Source organism: Typopeltis vanoorti, chromosome 1 (genome assembly GCF_054136105.1).
Source record: "Typopeltis vanoorti isolate ZY-2024b chromosome 1, IOZ_Tvanoo_1.0, whole genome shotgun sequence".
Classification (NCBI taxonomy): Eukaryota; Metazoa; Arthropoda; class Arachnida; order Uropygi; family Thelyphonidae; genus Typopeltis; species Typopeltis vanoorti.
Window position 1 is genome coordinate 90,564,631 of NC_143549.1, and position 23,671 is coordinate 90,588,301.

Here is a 23,671-nt window from a genome sequence, read left to right on the forward strand (position 1 = left end):
CTAAGTTGTTATAAAACTCATAAAACTCATACAAGATCATTCACAAATGATAAATTAATTCAATTCATTTATGAATTCATTTTAGAGAAAAAAAATGCATCAGCACACTGCCTTTTGAATACTTTGAAAGCAAAAATATAAAATCATTCAGTTCAGCAGTTATGAATTTGTAATGAATTGAGTACAGGCTGTAAGATAAAATACTATGAAAAATTGTGGCTGTTTCATTTTTGCGAATACTCAAATAAAAAATTATAATAATCTATATTGATATATATATATGTTTAGTTTGAAACTACATAAAATAAACATATTGTATTGTTCTAGATTCAGAAGAAGTTCTAGAATTTGCAGAAACTGGAAGATTTATTGTGACAGATGAACCAGAAGACAAGCAATTTCTACAAAAAGAGAAATCATTTTCACCATTCAAACCTCCTCCTGAAAAGTCATCAACTCCATACTTAAGCAGGGTTATTGAAAGTACTGTACCAATAATACCCCCTGCCACTTCAGTATCTTCTCTATTGCCCCTAAATACAACTTTTACAAAAGTAACAGATAGTGTTATACAACCAGTTAATCATCATAGTGTCACCCCATCAACCAATCTCCTTAAGCCTATAGAAAAAGCTACTGCTATGAGGCGGCAAAATTCCTACTTACCAGAAACTGTTATAGTGAAACCTGTTCCAATTATTCCAGAAAAGGACACTTCTCTACCTCCTCAAAGAGCAATAGTATTTCCTGAGCCAATAAAAAGTACTGGGAATTCTGTAGAATTTATACCAGATCAGAGAGAGAAACCAGCTGGCCTAGATGTAGAAGAATTTCTTCCTGTTAGTATTTTTCAAGTTTTTTGATTATACAGATTTATTTTATTCATTAATTTTTTCTAGAACTCTCTTTTTGGCATCCATTTATAACAATAGGTATGCCTCATTAAAAGTTACACCTGTTCAAAATGAAACAGCTAGAAAAATGCAAATTGTTTTTGCATTTAACACTGAAATTGAAAACTTAAGTATCAAATAATAGACTTCTTGATAAAGTGATTTCCTTTGTACATACAGGACTTGAAAAATCTTGTGTTGTCTCATATCTTGCTAGTCGAGTCATTGTGGATGCAGTGCTAGTTGCACAATATATCAATGTTGTGGTCAATCTTAGATCTGGTCAATTTATAAGTTTTTGTTAATGCTATGATTTAATTTTTCCTCTGTAACTATCAATCAATGCTGAAGCAGTTTCTTAAGTAGGAGATAAATTTCATCACCTAGTGTAAGACCACAGTACTACATTTTCAAAGCCTGAAGTGGCTTGAAAAATTCTGTTTTGTCACTAAAGCAGTATTTTTAAATTATTTGTAAAAAAATATATGGGATCATTTAAGGGTTAAAGCCAAATAACTATGAGACTTCCACATCTCCTTTAAGGAATGGGGAGAACCAGCTGGGGTTTCTGACTTAATATCCAGTCCTCACCTTCACATGGTACACCCTGTTTGTAGGTAACCACTGGCTACTGCATGAACAGGGATGGACCATAGCTGACCAGATTTTACTATCTATTGGCTTAAACCACAAATAAAATTGCTGTTTTTGTCAGAGGAAATGGTCAACAGTGAAAAGTCAACTATTAGAACACACTTCAGCTCAACATATAGAAGAAGAAACTCCAGAAGAACTGATAGGAACCATCAATATAAGCAGTATTAATGGAAAGATAATTGAATTTGCAGAAGAACTGGAAAAGTACCATGTGGACATAATTGGCATTACTAAGACAAAAAAAAAGGTGAAATCTTATTAAATAATAAGTATAGGATGTTATATTCGAGGCCTGTGTAGTTCAGTGAAAGTGGTGCTTGCATCTTCTGCACTAGGCCACCCAAAGATAGACTTCAGTTCGAGTCTAGTCGCCGACTGGAGGAACTTTTTCTAAGCCTATCTTCAACTAGTTCCCAAGTTAGTCGATCTCTGGCATGGGCAAGTGGGTTTTTTCTCCCGGAAACTCAAGGAAATCGACCGTAGAACCCATATTAATTCAGACAGTAACATATCCTGTTAGGGTTAGGTACTGAGAGATGGTAGCACTTGCTTGCTGATCTCTTCATTGATGGCATATTATAATTAGTAATAGTCAAGGGCCAGCTATCTCTGATTGGCTACCAGTGGAGATTGAACTGCCCACTCAGTCTCCAAAAGCTAGATAGGGTTAAAATTTTAGCCTCGCCTGTATATCTTTTTATTCCTATAAGGGAATAAAAAGGCATCATATTCAGGCAATAATGATCAAAGAAAGGAAGGAGTAACAATTGCATTCGATGCCAAACATAAAAAACTTCTTGATTGGAAGTCAGTTTTAAACTTCTATAGTTCCATATTAGGTTCTCCTGAAGAAGAAGTGGTGGAATTTTTCAAGTCATTATAGTGGGCAGCTGAGAAAGAAAATAGAAAAAGGTGGTAATTGTTGGAGATCTAAACAGCAGAGTATGAAGTGAATCCCACCAAGCATAAGAAATATTTTGGGAAAATTTGGAGATAAAGACAATGGTATCTGCTGGATTTCTGCTCAGAATATGGACTAGTCATTACTAACAAGATGTGCAAAGACGTGTACAAGTTCACGTGTAGAGAAGACAAGGGGAAAAAAAAATGCCTCATTGACAGTGATATCTTCATGCTGGTTCAGGATACAATAGTTTACAGAAGATTTGAAACTGAAAGTGACCATCACTTAGTTTTAAGTAAGATAAAATTGAATATCACGTTGAAAAGGACAATATCTAAAAATAATTTCAAAAAGAAAGTTTAACAGCTTTTACAGGTAAACTGTAGACTCAACTATATAAACATTATTGAAGAAAGAGCAGCAATTTGAAAACAAGAACCAAACTTTCAAGTCTTAGTGGCAAACTCTGAAGAAAACATTGATTGATTCAGGTAGGGAAACATGTCGCAAAGTTGTCTTCAAGGATAGAAAAATAAGAACATCATGGTGCACAGAAGAAATTAAAGAAGTAGTCCATGACAAAATAAGAAAATATAGTGAAAGTTTCTAGCAAATAAATCAGCGAATGCTCTGAAAGAACAGAGAAAAATGTAAAAGAGTAAAGCTATGTGTAAAAGTAGCTAAACAAAAGTCATAGGAAGACTTCAGTAAGAATATAGAAGATAAATATCAAGAAGATGGCAAAATGCTCTGTAGACTATTAAAAAAGCTTAGAAATTGAGGAAAGGGTATGATAAAAGGAATCAAAGATGATAAAGGTAACTTGAAAACTGAAGATAGCAGTGACAGAACAATAGTAGAAAAATTTCAGGAGGAATGCAAACAGGAGTATATATCAATACTTGTGGTAGAAAAAGCCATATAAAACTTGAAATGTGGAAAAAGCAACTGGAGTAGTTGATATTCAACCAGAAATGTTTGCGTATGGAGGTATAAAAGTTTTGCAGTGGCTGGGCAGTAGGTCAAATTCTTCCAGATGATCGGGATAGAGCTGTCATAGTTCCCATCTATAAAAAATTTAAAAAAAAAAGAATAAAGCTGAATATATGAATTACAGCGAAATCTCTCTACTAAGTATTCCAGGTAAGATTTATGCAAGCTTACTTGAAAAAAGGTTGAGAAAAATTGTGGAAGAAAATGAGTTTATATTTCACTTGGTTAGACTATAATAAGTTTAGTTTAATCCTTTATCCAAGTGTGAGCAAACAAAGTTTGCACCTGAAAGTATCTTCAGGAATTGGGTAAGGTAGTGCAACACCAGGCAACTTGTTGCAAAGGTGGAGAAAGTTCTCATCACTCCTATCTCAGTATCTCCCATAATGCAAAGCACATCTCCTTGCTGATATGTGTAATGCTATGCATTAAGGCAAGTGCCACTACCCATACCGGTTTCAACCTTTATTGAGGTCTCGTCAGTGGCAGTCATTATACATATCTGCAAGGAGATGTGTTGTGCATTATGTGAGATACTGAGATAGGAGTGATGAGATCTTTCTCCACCTTTGCAACGAGTTGCCTGGTGTTGCACTGCCTTACCCCAGTCCTGAAGATACTTTCAGGCACAAACTTTGTTTGCTCACACTTGGATAAAGGATTAAACTAAACTTATTATTGTGGAAGAAAAATTTGGAGAAGAACAAGTTCAGTTCAGGCCAAATAGAGGTTGTCAAGATCAGATTTTTACTTTGTGACAAATAGTAGAGAAAACATGGAAATATGATGAGGATCTGTACTTAAGTTCTGTGGCTTTGGAAAAGGCACACAACAAGGTGTCCAGAGGAAAACCTTTCAAAACATTTTAGTTATATGGAATAAAGTGAACATTATAATAGAACAATAGTCGATATTTAAGTTGTAAGTTAGCAGTTAGAATTGAAAGAAATACAGGAAGTGATGTTTGTAAAATCAGTGATAAGACAAGGATGCATATTATCTTCACTCTTATTCATTACCTATGTGGATCACATTATGAGAGAAAATGGCATTAAACCCAATATAGAATCAGAGATATGAAAATTAACTCTTTATTTTATGCATATGATGTATAAAATAAAGAGTTCTCCAACTAAATTGCATAACAAATTTGAAAATTTGTTGCATGAAAATTAACAATAAAAAGATCACAACTATGAAAATAGGCAGGAACATAGAAGACTTCAGCTGCATTCTCAATGGTGAACCTATAGAACAAGTAAAATATTTCAGCTATTTAAGCACTGTTGAAGTGAAGATGGCAAATTAAATTTGGAAATAGACAACTGAATAAGCAATTGTCTATATGGTATTATAGGGGAAAACCAGTTGAATAAATTTATATGGAATAAGAGAGAAATTAGCCAAAGCATGAAACTAGCATCATATAAGACAGGGTTCAAACCAGTTTTAAGTTATGGATCTGAGATTTGAATTAGAAATAAAGCAGATCAAAGGCTAAATACCACAGATACTAGAGTTCCAAAAAAATGTATGGGTGTGAACTGATGGCATCAATGGCAGAATCATATTAAAAATGAAGATATTGGAAAGGAATTTGATATTGTTAGCATTCAAAAATGTGAGCAGAGTTAATCTAAGGTGGTATGACTGCTTAAATAGAATTTGTGAGAAAAGGTTACCAGGTGTTTGATGCCAAGATCGCAGGAAAACACACCCACAGGAAGACCAAGGTTGATTGATTCAGACAGTAGTGCATTAGATGCATGAAATATTAGATACAAGTAATAAACTGACAAGTAATAAACTAATTTGGAGGGAAATTGTTGTTAGGAGATTAATAATAATATAAACTTAATCATAGTGCTACCATAGTAGCCTGAACATTCCTTGTGGATACATATCAGGAAATTGATGGTATTAATAAAATATAAATCAATAAATTTTAAAAAAATACAAACGTTTAGCCCATTCACGGTACTAATGGGCTGTAGTTGTAACATTAAAAAAAAAAAAAAAAAAAAAAAAAAAAATTCTACTTCTATATTAATGTGTTTAATTAGTCTAGAGGACATGAAGCAAAACTTTGTTAGTTCTAGCACTTACAATATGTCTTGAATCATGCTTATGAAAAACTCAATTTCTTGCCACCATCCACAAATTTTGAGAGGAAAACTATTAAAAATCATAAAATCCCTAGAATAAATCCATTAGGGGTACAGATGTATTAACTATATTAGTAGGTTTCTGAATTTAGAATGGTTCCAAATCATTGGTGTTTGGACAGGGCTATTGATGTGTTGTAATGTTGGCAACAACCAATTGAGAAAACATTTGTAAAATATCTATCTTATGTTTTTGGAATCAATATAAAGAAATCATATATTCTGAGGAAAATAAAAATGTAAAAAAAAAAAGAAGCAAAACAGGCATTTGTAATGACTTCCATGCTCTACCATGTATAATAAGCAAAGTAAAAATACATTCTGATTTTCTTATTTATGACATAAAAATGCCATAACATTGATATTTCATAAATAAACCTAACAATTAAATAAACTCCTTCTGTTTTTACCCATTGTTCAAAAATTCTCACTTGTTACAGATGCTCTCTCTCCTCCTCCAGCCCCCATGTATAAGTTGGTGTAATATATGACTTTTCATTTTCATCTGAGAGTGCACAATTTGATTTTGGCTCTTTCTTGCCTAATTTTGGTTAAGAAACCAATAACAAATTACATAATGTTTGCTGTAATTTCCCTTGACAAAACTAGGCCATTTAGCTTGTTGAATTGGCAATGAAGGCTAGGAAGTAATATACACTTTTATCTGTTTATAATGGATAGTCCTATTAATTTCACATTATTGCTGACAACATATAATCACTGAATTTTCAGTTATGGTTGTATGGATACTTTCTAAAATACAACAGGCATTCTCCCATTGGACTGCTTTAAATGCTGATTACTTAATTTTTTCACAGTTATTAAACTTTAGCAGCAAACAATTAAATAAATAGCATTTAACTTTGATATCTGTCAGTTGACCCCCAAAAGCATGTGCTCTTCATTATGCATAGAGACCTTTTTTTTTTACCATAAAAATATGACATGATGTCATTCATGTCATGTTTCATAATGTTTGCTGTAATTTTCTTTGACAAAACTAGGCCGTTTGGCTTGTTGAATTGGAAATGAAGGCTAGGAAGTAATATACGCTTTTATCTCTTTAATGGATAGTTCTATTAATTCACATTTTTGCTGATGACATATACTCACTGAAATTTTCAGTTATGGTTGTATGGATACTTTCTAAAATACAGCCAGGTTTCATTTCAGTTTTATGGATCTTTATCAAGTAATAAAGTACTGACTTAGTAATTATATGAGAGACATTAAGTTCTACACACCTTGCATGCATAACAAGTGGGATGTAATAGTTTCTACCTTCACATCAGTTTAAGCTATATTCTGAGTATTCACAAAATGTTTAAAAATGTAGAAAGAATCTGATTCGGGTTGGACAAATGATTTGTCCCCATGTTTCATGTGTATCTGATTTTATGTAAAAGTTTGGATGGATAGCCAGCTTCTCTCTCTCTCCTTCCCCCCCCCACAGACTGCAATACAGTTCTGACACAAACCATTTATTATTATTATTACGGGCGACTCCAGGGAATCCTTAGACTCATCGAGGGAGGCCCTAAACATCATCTCCACACAACTATTTGACATTCTCACAGTATCTATCATACCTTGCCTTGAACTCACTCACTGTCCTAGCACCCACAACAGACTCTGGAAGCTTATTCCACTCATTTACCACTCTAAAAGTAAAGAACCCAGCTCTAACACCCTTGCTAACCACACTCTTGCCCAGCTTCCATAGATGTTCCGTAGTTCTCCCACCACCAGTCCTGATCTCAAAAATATCCTCTGAATTAATCCTATAGAAACCCTTCAGCAATTTGAATGTCTCAATCATATCTCCCCTTTTCCGCCTATCAACCAATTTCTACAACCCACAAATCTTCAACCTGTTCTCATAAGGTTCATTCCATTGACCTACTATCATCTTGGTCACTCGCCTCTGGATCTTCTCAACCTTCTCCCCATCAAGAAGAAACCTAGGTGATCAAATCTGGGCACAGTAGTCGAGATGAGGTCTTATCAAGGCTCAGTACAGAGGAACAATAACTTGCTTGTTTCTGCTCGTCAAAGTATTTTTCAACAACCAAGTGAGTTGATGAGCTGATTTAGCCACTTTTGCAATGTGCCCCCTAAACTTCATCTTCCTATCCACCAACACTCCCAAGTCCCTGGCTTCATCAATCTCCTGGAGTACAGTTCCACCAATGTGGCATACTGCTGTTAATCTTTTCACCCCAAAATGCATAACCTTACATTTTGTCACATTAAATTGACATCCATTCTCCTTAGCCCAGAACTCCAATCTATCCAAATCATCCTGCAAGATTTTGACATCTTCTGCATTCACTATTGCCCTGCCCAACTTTGCATCATCAGTGAACAAATGCACTGTTCCTCTTCGATCCTTCCCTATATCGTTAATGAACAGATTAAACAGCAGTGGTCCAAAAACAGAACCCTACGGTACACCACTAGCCACAGGCCATCTTTTGGACTCTACTCCTGAAAAACTACTCTCTGATATCTCTCCATCAACCACACCTATCCATCTCGCCAACCCTATATCCATTCCCATATGTTGCAGTTTATGGATTAGAATTCCATGTGGTATCCTGTCAAATGCCTTTGCCAGGTCCGGCGGTATCACTGTAAACACATTACCCTTATCCAGTTCAGCCGTCACCTTGTTATAAAACTTGAGCAAGTTACTGAGGCATGATCTACCCTTCACAAAGCCATGCTGTTCCCTGTACAGTATCTCATTTTTATCAATCCATTCCTGTATTTTTCCCTTGACTACTTTCTCCAAGGCCATGACAATGACTCCTGATATGCTGATCGGTCGGTAATTTGTAACAGTAGTCTTGGATCCTCCTTTATGCAGTGGAACTATTTTCCCCTCTTTCCACACCTTTGGGACTAAACCAGACCCGAGACTCAGATTAAACAACATGGTCAAAGGCACTGATAATTCTTTAGCTGCTTCACGTAAGAATCGTGCCGGTACACCATCCAATCCACAGATGTATTCACATTAAGGTTCTGTAATAGACTATTCACCTCCACTTCATTCACAATTCTCATATAAACTAATGGTTCCTTCATTCTTTCAATGTCACTACCTGGATGATATACTCTTGTATATACTAATGATATACTAAAGTGCTCGCTCAGTAATTCCACTATATCAACTGATTCAGTGACCTCCTTACCATCGGCATTCCTTAAAATCATTCTGCCGTGTACAGTTTTTGCTTGCAGCATATTGAAAGAACTGTTTGGAATTCTCTTTAGCTTGCATGGCTAGTTTCCTTTCATAATCCGCTTTTGCTTTTTTTACCACACTCATTACCCTTCTGGCCTGCACTTTATACCATTCGTGTGCCTGCAGGTCACCTTTCTCTTTAAATTCCCTCCACAGTTGTTTCTTTTTTTTGCAGCTCAAGCTTAATGGCGTTATTCATCCATTTAACCCATACTTGTTTTACTATTTGGACACTAGGTGTACAATCAGCCATAACCTCCTGCAAATGCTCCTTGACCACTTCCCATGCTCTATCAACATCCAGCCCTTGAAGTTTTACATGCCATGGCACTGAACCAAGCAATCGCCTAAGCTTGTCATACTTGCCAGCACGGTAATTCCATATACCCTGTCTTACTCGAAAATTCAACTCCTTTAGCCACCTTATGATCGCTCTCACCAATAGGTAGCAACATTGTCATATTCATTACAGTCAAATTCTCAGATGCTATTACCAGGTCAAGCACTCTCAGATCCCTAGTATTTTCAGTTACATGCTGTCTCAGATAGTTATCCCTTAATGATTGAATAAAATCCAGTTCCTTCCTCATATGTGTCCCTCCTCCTTCCAATCAATGTTACCATAGTTGAAATCCCCCATAGTAATTACCCTCCTTCCACTCATTTCATCAATTTGTTTATGCATACTGTCTCCACCATCTATTCCATCACCTGGTCTATAGCAGCACCCAACTGTATATTTTGTTCTGCCAGTCTCTATCTCACACCAAATAGCCTCAAATGAGCTATTTTCACTATCTTGCAATACAACTTCAATTCTTATTTAGACTTCAATCTTTTCCCTAAGTTGAAAGAACCAATCCATGGGAAATGCTTCACCATTCCTGAAGATTCTGCTGAAGTAACAACACAATGCATCGAATACATCATCAGAAAATATTTGCTAACAGGATGACAAGATTCACCTGAATGTTGGATAGCAGTGATAAGACAGAATGGAGATATATGTTGAAGGCTCGTAAATATATATATATATATATATATATTAACAACAGGAGAACACTATACAGAAATTTTTAAATGACCTTCATTGTCTAAAATAAAGAGCTAAAAGACTTCAGTTCAGCGATGCAAAATTATATAAGTGGATATTAAATCTTGAATAGAAAAGGATGTGCCAATTTTGTTGGACTGAGAAAGCTTCCGGTGCCTAAGAAACTTGATACATCCTTCTCTGCTCAAGAAGTTCTACAAATCCCAAATCTGTCCAGTAATTTGATATTTGTAAAAGGTCTGATAATGTATACAGAAGAGAGTAATTTGGCTGATCGAAGATACCTCAGCGAGTCATTTCAATTTCTATTTCACAGATCATCTGGTTCAGTTTATTACATCTTTTACAGGACTTGAACAAGAACTGTTCTGCTGAATTGGCATCCATCATTCCTCTTCTTTCCACCAAACCTGTTGAAAACAAGAACAGTAATTAAAAATAAAGGACAGGTACAAATACAAATAGTATTTGTTATAATAACTGCAGTAAAATGGTGGATGGCATTCTCTCTCTCTCTCTTTAGATTTTCCTGTTAATTTGTGTCCTTCAGGGCTTTATTTCACTCACCATCTTCCTAATTTATATAAATGACCTGCTCTCATTAATTTCAAATCCTATTCATAGTTTTGCTGATGATAACACTTTTCACTCATCCTACTCATATGATAGCCTTGCGGTGCCCAATAATCTCAAGCTTCAAGATCATCTATAATAAATGCCCTGAACACACTAATCTTCACAGTATCCATGTTGAAAGTTTATTTTTCACTTGGTTAGAGTATAATAAAATTAGTTTAATCCTTTATCCAAGTGGGAGCAAACAAAGTTTGCGCCTGAAAGTATCTTCAGGACTGGGGTAAGGTGGTACAACACCAGGGTAACTCGTTGCAAAGGTGGAGCAAGGTACCAACGCTCCTATCTCAGTATCTCCTATAATGCAAAACACATCTCCTTGCGGATATGTCTAATGTTATGCATTAAGGGAAGGGCCACTACTCAGACTAGTTTCGACCTTTATTGAGGTCTCTTCAGTGGGAGCCAGGCCCAAGTGGAGATACCAGGCAGAAGCATTAGCAGGTCATCTCTATCTATAGGAGTTGCCAGATGGTGTGCCACCCTTTTTTAATAAATTACTCTGGATTTAGAGAAAGATGTTGAAAGTTTAAAAAAAAAGGGTGGCACACCATTTGGCAACTCCTATAGGTAGAGATGACCTGCTAATGCTTCTGCCTGGTATCTCCACTTGGGCCTGGCTCCCACTGAAGAGACCTCAATAAAGGTCGAAACTAGTCTGGGTAGTGGCCCTTCCCTTAATGCATAACATTAGACATATCCGCAAGGAGATGTGTTTTGCATTATAGGAGATACTGAGATAGGAGTGTTGGTAGCTTTCTCCACCTTTGCAACGAGTTACCCTGGTGTTGTACCACCTTACCCCAGTCCTGAAGATACTTTCAGGCGCAAACTTTGTTTGCTCACACTTGGATAAAGGATTAAACTAATTTTATTATATTCACAGTTTTGCATGTTTTCTCAAAAAAAAGACCTCAGATCTCCATTTATTTTTGATAATGCTCTGCTCAACAGTCAAGACCAAATCTCTCTTCTTGGACTAACTCTTACTCTAAACCTTTTCTGGCATAATCATATCAATTCTATAGCATCATCAGCTTCCAGAAAACTGCATCCTTTTTCTCTCAAGACAGCACTTCTTTTCTGAACAGTTGCTTACACTGTATAAATCCAAAATTCTGCCAACTTTGAAATACTGCTCTCATGTTTTGGGTAGGGTAATGTACCTGAGACCCCGAAAATTCTTGATGCTGTTCAGAAAATGGCAGCTCAGTTGATTAATAACACATCTCTTACAGACTCTCTTCAGCCACTTTCCCATAGAAGATCAGTTTCTGCATTGTCCCTTCTACAAATATTTCCATGGCCACTGTTCAGCAGAACTAGCATCCATTATACCATTATTTCTGCCAGATCTACAGGAACTCCTGCAGCTGATCAAATCTCTTCAATGCACCTCCAGTCATATTTCATTCCATTCTTCTCAATTCTGTGGAATAGCCTCTCTCACGAAGCATTTTCAAAGGACTATGACTTCCAGTAGATATACTGATGATGTGTTCTCTCTCTTTTTATTTTTATTTTTTTTTTCCACATGGCTCAGACTCCACCTTAAGCATTCCAGAATTCAGTTCACTATAGAAAAAGAAAATAATAGCCTGACTTTTCTAGATGTTCTCATCATGTCTTCCCATTCACACAGGCAGATACATACATAACCCTTCCCCCCCCCCCCCCCCCAACAACAATTACAATATAGTGTTATCATAGATAGTATGTGTGCAACAGATGCAGACGAGATTGTTCAACTAATAAGTGCCCATTTTGCTAAAAGTTATCAACCTGGTGTGTGCAACATTGAGCTGAATGCTATCTCTACTAGAGGAAGAAACTTAGCTGCATGAGGAGGAGATACTAGAGTTGTTGCATAAACTTCATATGAATTTGACAATAGAGAATGATGGGATATCAGCACAGATGGTAAAATAATGTTAATGAACTGGCTGTGACTTTTATTAGGCTGTATATTTTGAGTCTCAGTACAGAGAAGATTGATTCCATAGGGAGTTGAAAGACTATATGATAATTCCGCTACACAGGAGTGGTGCCAGGACCGATGTGTCTAACCATCAACCTTTCAGTATCTCTGGAGCAGTGGTAAGAGATCTCAATCTCATACAGAAATGGGTTGATGAGAATTTATACTTTGCAATAACTAGCATGGGTTTACTAAGGAAGGTCATAAATTATAAATGCCAAAAAATACATTCTGAGTTTAATCCTTTATCCAAGTGTAAGCAAACAAAGTTTGTATATGACTCCCACTGACAAGGTCTCTATAAAGGGCTACTTGTATATAGCCTCTATATACAAGTAGCCCAGTTGTCAAGTTATTTCACATGCAAACTTTGTTTGCTTAAACTTGGATAAAGGATGAAACCAAGAATATAATTTATAAAGTATCTTCATGACTGGGCTATTTGTATATAGAGGCTCAATGTTGCACACACCATCAATTGCCTTAGTATCCCATAATGCAAAGTATATCCTCCCCCCCCCCTTTTTTTTTTTTTTGGATGTGTGTATAATGTTATGCATTATGGGAAGTGCCACTACCAAGACTAGTGGCCCTTCCCATAATGCATAACATTATACACACATCCAAAAAAAAAGGGAGGGTATAATTTGATTTTATTGGATACTAAGGCAATTGATGGTGTGTGCAACATTGAGCCTCTATATACAAATAGCCCAGTCATGAAGATACTTTATAAATTAAAGATGCCAAGAAATTATATTCTTGGTTTCATCCTTTATCCAAGTTTAAGCAAACAAAGTTTGCATGTGAAGCAACTTGATGACTGGGCTACTTGTATATAGAGGCTATATACAAGTTGCATTGTGGGATACCAAGGCACTTTATGAAGTCATTAGTCACCTGTATACACAAGTAGCCTGGTCGTGAAGTTATTTAATGTGCAAACTTTGTTTGCTTACATAAAGGATGAAACTGTTGGATCCTACTTCTTGTCAATCTTTACTTTGGATCCGACATGATTACTATTACGATGTTCTTAACTAATTGATAAGTTGAAAGTTGATTTCTAACTCAAATATAAAGAAAATTTATATTTAAAGACCGTGCCACTTTATATTTGAATTAGTTCAAGAATTGAAGATAAACCAACTCTCAACTACCCTTCCTTTATATATTGTTATTATATATACTGGCCGAGTATATTTAACTTATTTATCACTCCCGCTTTGGTTCGAATATTTTATGAATGGTGCAATAAAAGAGATTCAGGCAAAATACAACTTTAGATAAACAAAAACAAACATTTAATTTTAGAATCACAAATTTTACATTTAAGATCAAAACACTAAATAAGTTATTATAAACACTTCAGCCTTTCTGATAATACTGTCATACAAACTCAGATAATGGTAAATCTGTTATCTCTAATACAGTCTTCTCACAGTTCCTTAAGTTCCAAATACAATAAAATCTGCACTAACACCTCTTTACAAGCAAACACTTTTAAATTTACACTTCAGCTAATCTTCGGAATAATTACTGTTAATATAAGGAAATTCTAGGATGAACCTCACACACTTCTCTTTATAGGAATATTAATGGTTGGAATAATCTTGCCGATAATCTTTTTTCTTCATCAACTTATACACAAACACTTTTTATAACTGTAAACACCTTAAACATTAAAAGGCACTCATTAAGATAATTCTTCTAAGCAATAACTGAATTAATCATCGGTCACAATACACATAAACAAACGTTGTTGCATAAAGTACTACTGATCACTCATGAAATAAGGCAACACACAACAATTCTTAACTTGAGGTTTTATAAGCACAGCTGTTCATTCTTCCTGCATTCATTTAATTCTTTAGGCAATATATTTCTAAGCACAGCTAACGGTAAACTTCAACTTTACAGCCTCCACTACTCTAGTAACTGTGTGCTTTATTTCAAGATTCTGTGTGCCCTTGACAGGTCGGCCCTGAAATTAAATCTCAACTCAAGTATTGCTAGTCTATTTAGTAGTCACTCAGCTGTCTTCCGTAGCTATAATTGTTATTCTACAACTTATTGGCTAACCGCCTCTCGACTAGTAGACTTTATTTAGCTGCTTGAGTGACTTGCCGACTCGCTATTATCGCACTGTGATTCCCGAATGCTCCGATTCCAACCCAATGCCAATCCTCTCCTTTCTCTCTCTCTTAATTCCTCTATAATTTCAGTGTTCATTGCTTATATATCCCTTCTTCGCACCTAAATTATTCTTGTGATTTCTTTCTAAAACTCTTTTCAATAAACCTTCTCCTCACGTGGTGTTCCAAAACATGCAAGCTATCTAACATATGTTTCCATGGCAACAAAACAAAACATAATAAAATTGAGCTATTACATAATGTTAAACTTCTACAAATAGGAATAAATAAAGAATATTTACATTTCAATTAATGTGCAGTTAAATTATCAAATATAAATTCTATATTAACATAGAAATAAGCTAAATAGCTTGATAATATTTTAACAGAGTTTTTCTACTATTAATACATATATTCTTGATTAAATATTAGATAAAATTAAAGGTAGTTATATGAATATTAAATTATAAACAAGTGATTTACATTAAATAATATTTACAAATGTAGCCTTTGCCATGGTGGATTATGTTGGATTCTGAGGAGAGTATTAATAATTTAAATTTCTCTTCATTCAGAATCCAACAAAGGCTTACTCTTCCTCTGAAAAATTTTTCACACTAGGTCTTTTGATAGAGGAATCAGACTGCTCATTTCCTTTTTGAACTCTTAAACATTTCCTAGTTTCAATTAAATCTAAATTGCTTTCATATTTTATACATTTCTTTCTTTCTGTACTTGCTCTTGTATCTTTGCTGCTCTTAAAATAAGGAAACAATTGTTATCTAAGCCTATAGTGTGATAATCTTCTTTCAGGGTAGAAACTCTGTTCCTTGTCACTAATATCCAACCTAAGTTGTCTTCCATCTTGGTAACTCATTCTTTTAGTCTTCCTTCTGAGGTCACTCAAACCCCTTGTAATTCTTTCCTCTTCTTATATTTTCAGTTCTGATATGTAAAACAGATATCTTAGTAAAATTAATTTTAACTGGCATTTGATTCTCAGCACAAATTTCTTGCATAGAATCAGACACTTGAAGTTTTGATGTCAAGTCAGTGTCAAGTTGTGTTACAGGCTGATCAATTACAATAGAGCTTGAATCAGTATCTTTCACAGTTGGTTTATCTACAGATGATTGTGCTTTATTAGGTCGTTCTTCTTCATTAGGTACACAAAATCTTCTTGTCAGTTGCTTTGTTCCTGTGCATTCAGACTTATTGTTTCTTTTAACTTGTATTTTTCTATTCATTAGGGATATTTCACCTCTAGAAAAGTCACAAGAGAAGTGATGTTTCTCCATAAAATTTGTTCCTAATATTATGTGCGTGTTCAATCTGGGAGAGAAAGGAACTATAAGTAGATCTTGATATACACACAGGTTGATGTCTGGTATATAAATTTTTGTGCGAACTTTCTCATATGCTGTAGAGTTCGAATTAGAGAGAGTGGTAATCTTCACAGGTCTCCTTAAATTGGTAACATTTTTCCATAATTTATCTCTTAATTTTAGAAATAATGCTTACTGATGGTTGAGGCATTACAACCTGTGTCAAATAGAATGTTACATTTATGACCTTTGACACATCCTGTAATCCTCATCATTGATTCTCTTGATCTAGGGAAATTTTGAGACTTATTATGTGAGGAATATGTCCAAAACTAGAGTTCCATCTGCTGTCAGTGTAGTTTTTTTTTATTAAAGTAGCAATTCCTAGCAATGTGACCAATCTTGTTGCAATTAAAACACTTAGGAGGATCTCCACCATCTGTGAGAATTTTTCTCCTTGTCTGAGGTTGAGAATCGATGTGAATTTGCTGTCTAACATTCTCCACCACTCTATCCAATTTAGTCAAAATTGGTTTATTTTGCCTCTCAACTTCCAGTTTGACTACTTCACTAACATAATCTGCTGTGGGATTGAAGTTCTCTTGAAATCCTAGTTATTTCTGTCAATTTTTTCATTACTTCATCTAACTTATTATTCATTGGCTGTTGCAATTTTTCTACCTCCTGGTGAACAAGGTCTTGTACTTCCTCGAATAACTTCTTGTTAGTTTGCTCATTTGTCTCAGACATGCAGTTATAATTAATAGAATTCTCCTTAATAATTTTCTTTTCATCTTCTTTCCTTCTATTCTCTTTTGAGGATTTATTTAAACCTAGGGAACAATCAGTTTTTTCTACTATGTTTACAAGGCCTATATTGGATGAGGGACAAAGGTCTCCAATCATCTTTTCCTTGACAGCTACAAGGCATTCCTCTAGTGAGGTTATCTTCTTCTTGTAGGCTGTCTCCTTCAATTCTTGCCTAACACCTTGTCAAAATTGTTGATAAACTGCCCAATCCAAATGAGGTTTGTCTTCATTGCATACATTTAAACTGTTAGAGAGAGTTAGTAAACGATTGTAGAAATCAGCAACACTTTCTTTGTCCTTCTGTGTAATTCTCTGTAGTTTCCATAAATTTGGTCCAACACTCCTCTGTTTACAAAATTGAGATAGTAAGGCGTCTTTAAATTTCTTCTCAAATGTTTCTCTAAGTATAGGAGATGAGAAAAAATGTTTTAGCTTTACCAATTAGCTTGTTTCTAAATAATATCAACAACTGAAAGTCCGTCCAACCTGCTGTTTCTCTGAGTTTCTCAATAAAAGTAAAAAATGATAACACATCATCAGAGTCTTCTCCTGAAAACTGGGGAACTACCTGTTGGGGATTCACACTTCTGAAAAAGTCACTGTCTTCCATCTCTGAACTAGATGAAATTGCCATTTTAATTTTTATCAGCTTACAAACAAAAAAGAAATTCAGAATCCTAAAACAATTTCTTTCTTTGCCTGATTCTAGTTTACAACCTATCCACTTTGATTCCTTTAATTTACTTTTAAAGTTTCTGGGATCACTTTTTCTAATACTATCTTAAAATTAATACTCGATATCTTAACTAATATTAGTGGAATCAAATCCTGCCGACTGCACCATTTTGTTGGATCCTACTTCTTGTCAATCTTTACTTTGGATCCAACATGATTGCTATTACGATGTTCTTAACTAATTGATAAGTTGAAAGTTGATTTCTAACTCAAATATAAAGAAAATTTATATTTAAAGACTGCGCCACTTTATATTTGAATTAGTTCAAGAATTGAAGATAAACCAACTCTCAACTACCCTTCCTTTATATGTTGTTTTTATATATACTGGCCGAGTATATTTAACTTATTTATCACTCCCGCTTTGGTTCGAATATTTTATGAATGGTGCAGTAAAAGAGATTCAGGCAAAATACAACTTTAGATAAACAAAGACAAACATTTAATTTTAGAATCACAAATTTTACATTTAAGATCAAAACACTAAATAAGTTATTATAAACACTTCAGCCTTTCTGATAATACTGTCATACAAACTCAGATAATGGTAAATCTGTTATCTCTAATACAGTCTTCTCACAGTTCCTTAAGTTCCAAATACAATAAAATCTGCACTAACACCTCTTTACAAGTAAACACTTTTAAATTTACACTTCAGCTAATCTTCGGAATAATTACTGTTAATATAAGGAAATTCTAGGATGAACCTCACACACTTCTCTTTATAGGAATATTAATGGTTGGAATAATCTTGCCGATAATATTTTTTCTTCATCAACTTATACGCAAACACTTTTTATAACCGTAAACACCTTAAATGTTAAACGGCACTCATTAAAATAATTCTTCTAAGCAATAACTGAATTAATCATCGGTCACAATACACATAAACAAACGTTGTTGCATAAAGTACTACTGATCACTCATGAAATAAGGCAACACACAATAATTCTTAACTTGAGGTTTTATAAGCACAGCAGTTCATTCTTCCTGCATTCATTTAATTCTTTAGGCAATATATTTCTATGCACAGCTAATGGTAAACTTCGACTTTGCAGCCTCTACTACTCTAGTAACTGTGTGCTTTATTTCAAGATTCTGTGTGTCCTTGACAGGTCGGCCCTGAAATTAAATCTCAACTCAAGTATTGCTAGTCTATTTAGTAGTCACTCAGCTGTCTTCTGTAGCTATAATTGTTATTCTACAACTTATTGGCTAACCGCCTCTCGACTAGTAGACTTTATTTAGCTGCTTGAGTGACTTGCCGACTCGCTATTATCGCACTGTGATTCCCGAATGCTTCGATTCCAACCCAATGCCAATCCTCTCCTTTTTCTCTCTCTCTTAATTCCTCTATAATTTCAGCGTTCATCGCTTATATATCCCTTCTTCGCGCCTAAATTATTCTCTTGATTTCTTTCTAAAACTCTTTTCAATAAACCTTCTCCTCATGTGGTGTTCCAAAACGTGCAAGCTATCTAACATGCGTTTCCATGACAACAAAACAAAACATAATAAAATTGAGCTATTACGTAACGTTAAACTTCTACAAATAGGAATAAATAAAGAATATTTACATTTCAATTAATGTGCAGTTAAATTATCAAATATAAATTCTATATTAACATAGAAATAAGCTAAATAGCTTGATAATATTTTAACACAGAGTTTTTCTACTATTAATACATATATTCTTGATTAAATAATTAAATATTAGATAAAATTAAAGGTAGTTATATGAATATTAAATTATAAACAAGTGATTTACACTAAATAATATTTACAAATGTAGCCTTTGCCATGGTGGATTATGTTGGATTCTGAGGAGAGTATTAATAATTTAAATTTCTCTTCGTTCAGAATCCAACAAAACTAAGAATATAATTTTTTGGTATCTGTAATTTATTGTTTAACCAAGTGAAAAAACTTTCAACATGTATCTCTAATCCAGCATAATTTAAAGGAAAGTCATGTTTGAGTAATTTGCTCACATTTTATAATAATGTTACAGTTGACTTAGAAAGGGGTAATATACCACGATATTTTTGACCACTGCTGAATCTTTTGACATGATTCAGCATGGAAAGCTGTTGCAAAAGTTTGAGGATATGGGATTGGATTATAAACCACTAGTCTGAATAATTAGCAATATATGTCTACCCTATATCTATCCCCATCTGGAGCAGATGGGGATAGATATAGGGTTGGTGAGATGGATAGGAGGGTGGTTGAAGGAGAGATATCAAAGAGTGGTTTATTCAGGAGTGGAGTCTAAAAGACGTCTTGTGACTAGTGGAGTGCCACAGGGCTCTGTTCTTGGACACTGCTTTTCAATTTGTTCATCAATGATATTGGAAAGGATTTGAGAGGAAGTGTTCACTTGTTTGCTGATGATGCAAAGTTGGGTAGAGCAATTGTGAGTGCACAGGATGTCAAAATTTTACAGGATGATTTGGATAGTTTGGAGGACTGGGCTAGGAAAAATGGATGTCAATTTAATGTGGCAAAGTGTAAGGTTATGCACTTTGGGGTGAAAAGAATAGCAGCAGTATATCGCATTGGTGGAACCATACTCCAGGAGATTGATGAGGCCAGGGATTTGGGAGTGTTGGTGGATAGGAAGTTGAAGTTTAGGGGGCACATTGCAAAAGTAACTAAAACAGCTCACCAAATCACTTGGCTTCTGAAAAATACTTTAACATGCAGAGACGAACAAGTTGTTGTTCCTCTGTATCGAGCCTTGATAAGACCCCATCTGGACTTCTGTGTCCAGTTATGGGCACCAGGGTTTCTTCGTGATGGGGAGGAAGTGGAGAGGGTCCAGAGACGAGTGACCAAGATGATAGCAGGTCTGTGGAATGAACCTTATGAGAATAGGTTGAAGATTTGTGGGTTGCAGAAATTGGACGATAGGCGCAGGGGTGATATGATTGAGACATTCAAATTACTGAAGGGTTTTTATAAGATTGATCCAGATGATATTTTTGAAAATATGACTGGTGGTGGGAGGACTAGGGGCCATGCATGGAAGCTGGGCAAGAGCGTGGTTGACAAGGGTGTTAGAGCTAGGTTCTTTACTTGGTGAGTGGTAAATGAGTGGAATAAGCTTCCAGAGTCTGTTGTGGGTGCTATGACCGTGAAAGAGTTCAAGGCAAGGTATGATAGATACTGTGTGAATGTTGAATAGTTGTTCTTGACATGATGTTAGGGCCTCCCTTGATGAGTCTGTCGACTCCTTGGAGTTTTCCGGAACAACAATAATAATATATATATATATATATATATATATATATATATACACAGGGTGTTCGGGATAAATTTGACAGTTTCGTAAGGAAAAAGAAAATCTTCTTTGTATCTATTAAATTTAATGAATTGACAAAAAAACATTACAGGCAGAGTTAATTACAATACTATCAACAAGATTTACTCAAAATAACCACCATTAGCATCGATCACAGCTTCAATTCTGCTTCGGAACCTCGAACAAGCTGATGCTACAGTCTCCCTGGGAAGGGCCGCAAAAACTGTTTTAATTTTATCCATTAACTGGGCTTTTGTATTACTGGAAGTGCGATTGGTGTCTTTTTCAACTGCTCCCCATACAAAATAATCCATGGGGTTAAGGTTTGGGGAGTTTGGAGGCCAAACATTTGGACTGGTGAAGTCGTAGAAATTTTCAGACAACCATTTTTGACTTTTCCCAGAGGTGTGGCAAGGGGCCGAATCCTGCTGCCATACATACGGCCTACCATTGGCTACCCTTGTTATCCAGGGCTTGACTACAGTTAGCAACTCCACGAACAAAGCCCGAATTCCAATGCCAGGGTTCTTCAACACCTGTTCCTGCAGATTTGCGAGGAATTCTGCTGTACGAACGCAATCAGATCGTCTGCTAGGGATCTTTCTTCTTGCTACATCCTCGTAGTCACCATTGCAAGTCTCTAGTTCATGCCTGATTGTTTTTACTGTATTCAGGGAGCATTGGGCAGCAGTCGTAATATCCTTATTTTGATGGCGGGCACGAATCATCATGATACAAGTTATTCTCTTCCATGATTCAGGTGGGTTCCAGCTATCCATCCTTTCTGACATCTTGTATATGAATGAAGAAGGGTCCAAACTTTTAAATGAAGAGAAGTGTGTGTTAATACATGTAACTTACGGAAAAATATAATTAATTATAAATATGTCAAATTTATCCCGAACACCCTGTATATATATATATATATATATATATATATAAGACAGTGTTCAAAATAAATTTTAACTTACAGATTTTAGAGAGTTTTTTTACAAATAAAACACTTGAGCAGAAACAAGAGACCATGGATATGACAGTTTTGAGCACAATTATTGCAGTGAACAGTTGATTGATGACAATGACTGAATCAATATTAAAAAAGAAGATATTAGGAAGGAACTTGACATAGCGTTAAGGAATGTGAACAGAGGTGTCTATGGAGATATCACCACTTAAACAAAAGAGGAGAGGAAAGGTTAGCAAAACAAGTGTTTTTTGCTAGGATGGCAGGAAAAAAAATTGAAAGGAAGAAGGATCTAAGGGGATTAATACAATTAGCAGTGCTTTAGAAGACTGAAATATAAGTTCTGATGATACTGGAGTCCTGACAGACAACAGATTTAGCTGACTTTTCATGTAATACTATCAATAACATTCTTTACATCAGGAATTCAATGACATTGAAGGTTTTATATAAGTTTAATATCAGGATATTAAATCCTGAGTAGAAAATATTAAATCTTGATATGAAAGTTTCGTAAGGCAAGTTGACCAGAGAGCTTAAGGGAATACACTCCCCGGCATTCATGAGTTGCCTTTTCATAGTTTCTACATTCGGCTTTGAAATAATGCTGGATTTAATATCCACTTTGCTTATATAATTTTGCATTATCGAACTGAATACTTTGTAAAAAAGTATTTTAGTAAATACTTTTTCTACTTGTGTTTGTACTGTGAAAGGGTAGAGATAAATGTCATTTCATGAAGAAAGATCTAATCCTGTCTGGCAGTTCCTGTATTATCAGAGGTAAGAAAAGAAGCATTGGGATACTTTTTGTGAGAAAGAAGGCATGACTGTTTTGGCAACATTGAGGATGACTAGGTTATTCTTGCACCACTGAAGAACTCTATTTAAGATATGAAAAATCATGAAGCTTGGGATATAAAGTGCACACAACAAAATGTGCACTTTGTTGTGTACACACAACTTCATTCTCAGTCTATCCTGAAACAGGATAGACTGAGAATGAAGCCTGAGTTCTTGTTTCAAGCCACTCGTGGTATCTGAATACTTGCTGAATTTTGTCCTTGAACTTGTTTTGATACACCTTTTGTTAAACCACGGGTGTATCAAAACACCTTGATTCAAACTAGTATAGGATGCGAATTTTTAGTAGAATGAGATGTTGAAGGTTTTCATTCTAGGGCAAATAGCTTCTTTAACTACTTTCTCTGAAGAGATTTAGATCTAGAGAGAGAGAGAGAGAGAGTGGAAGCAGTAATTTGACTGTAGAAGTCCTGGAAGTCATTCCACCTGGTGTCATTGTATTACCAATCAAAGGATGTCATTGGCTGAGGGAGAGACATTCTGTGGGAGTGACAACTTGCACATTGATTATTGTTACCAAGGAAAGAAGTTATCAGGTCTTCACAGAACAAAACAGGTTTGTGTGCTATATTATTCACTGGTTATATACAAGTACATATTTACTCTTGTCCTATTTTATTGAACTTTCTTTTCCCACATGCCATTTGCTTTCAAATGATTTCAGGAAGTTGTGTGATTTTTTTTTTTTATTATTATATTTTTATTTTATTATATTATTTTTTCACAAAATTTAACAGCTGTTTCCCTTCATTTGCAATTCTCCAGAGCAATGCACTTGAATTATAACTACTTTCTGATACCGTACAATATAAAAAAAAAAAAAAACTTAAAATATTTGCATTTGTTGTTTGTCATTATTAATATAATATATTTTTAAATATTCTCTATAAAGCATTGTCAGTTCAACATAGGGAGCATAATGCAAACATATATATATTTTAATATGCAAAGTATTTTTTTTTTTTTTTTAACTGTCCCACAGTTGGAAAATGTCTTTCTCAGTTGGA

The 23,671-nt window shown here is 35.0% G+C and overlaps 1 protein-coding gene across 3 annotated transcripts in view; it reads left to right on the forward strand.

Annotated features, from left to right (window-relative positions):
• Positions 1 to 23,671, forward strand: part of LOC150110194 (katanin p80 WD40 repeat-containing subunit B1-like) — a 351,290-nt gene that overhangs the window by 247,183 nt on the left and 80,436 nt on the right. For all 3 annotated transcript variants that reach the window (XM_090392102.1, XM_090392114.1, XM_090392108.1), the window contains one exon: positions 328 to 839. In XM_090392102.1, the coding sequence (XP_090248228.1) occupies positions 328 to 839 (512 nt within the window). The remainder of the gene's footprint in view (positions 1 to 327; positions 840 to 23,671) is intronic.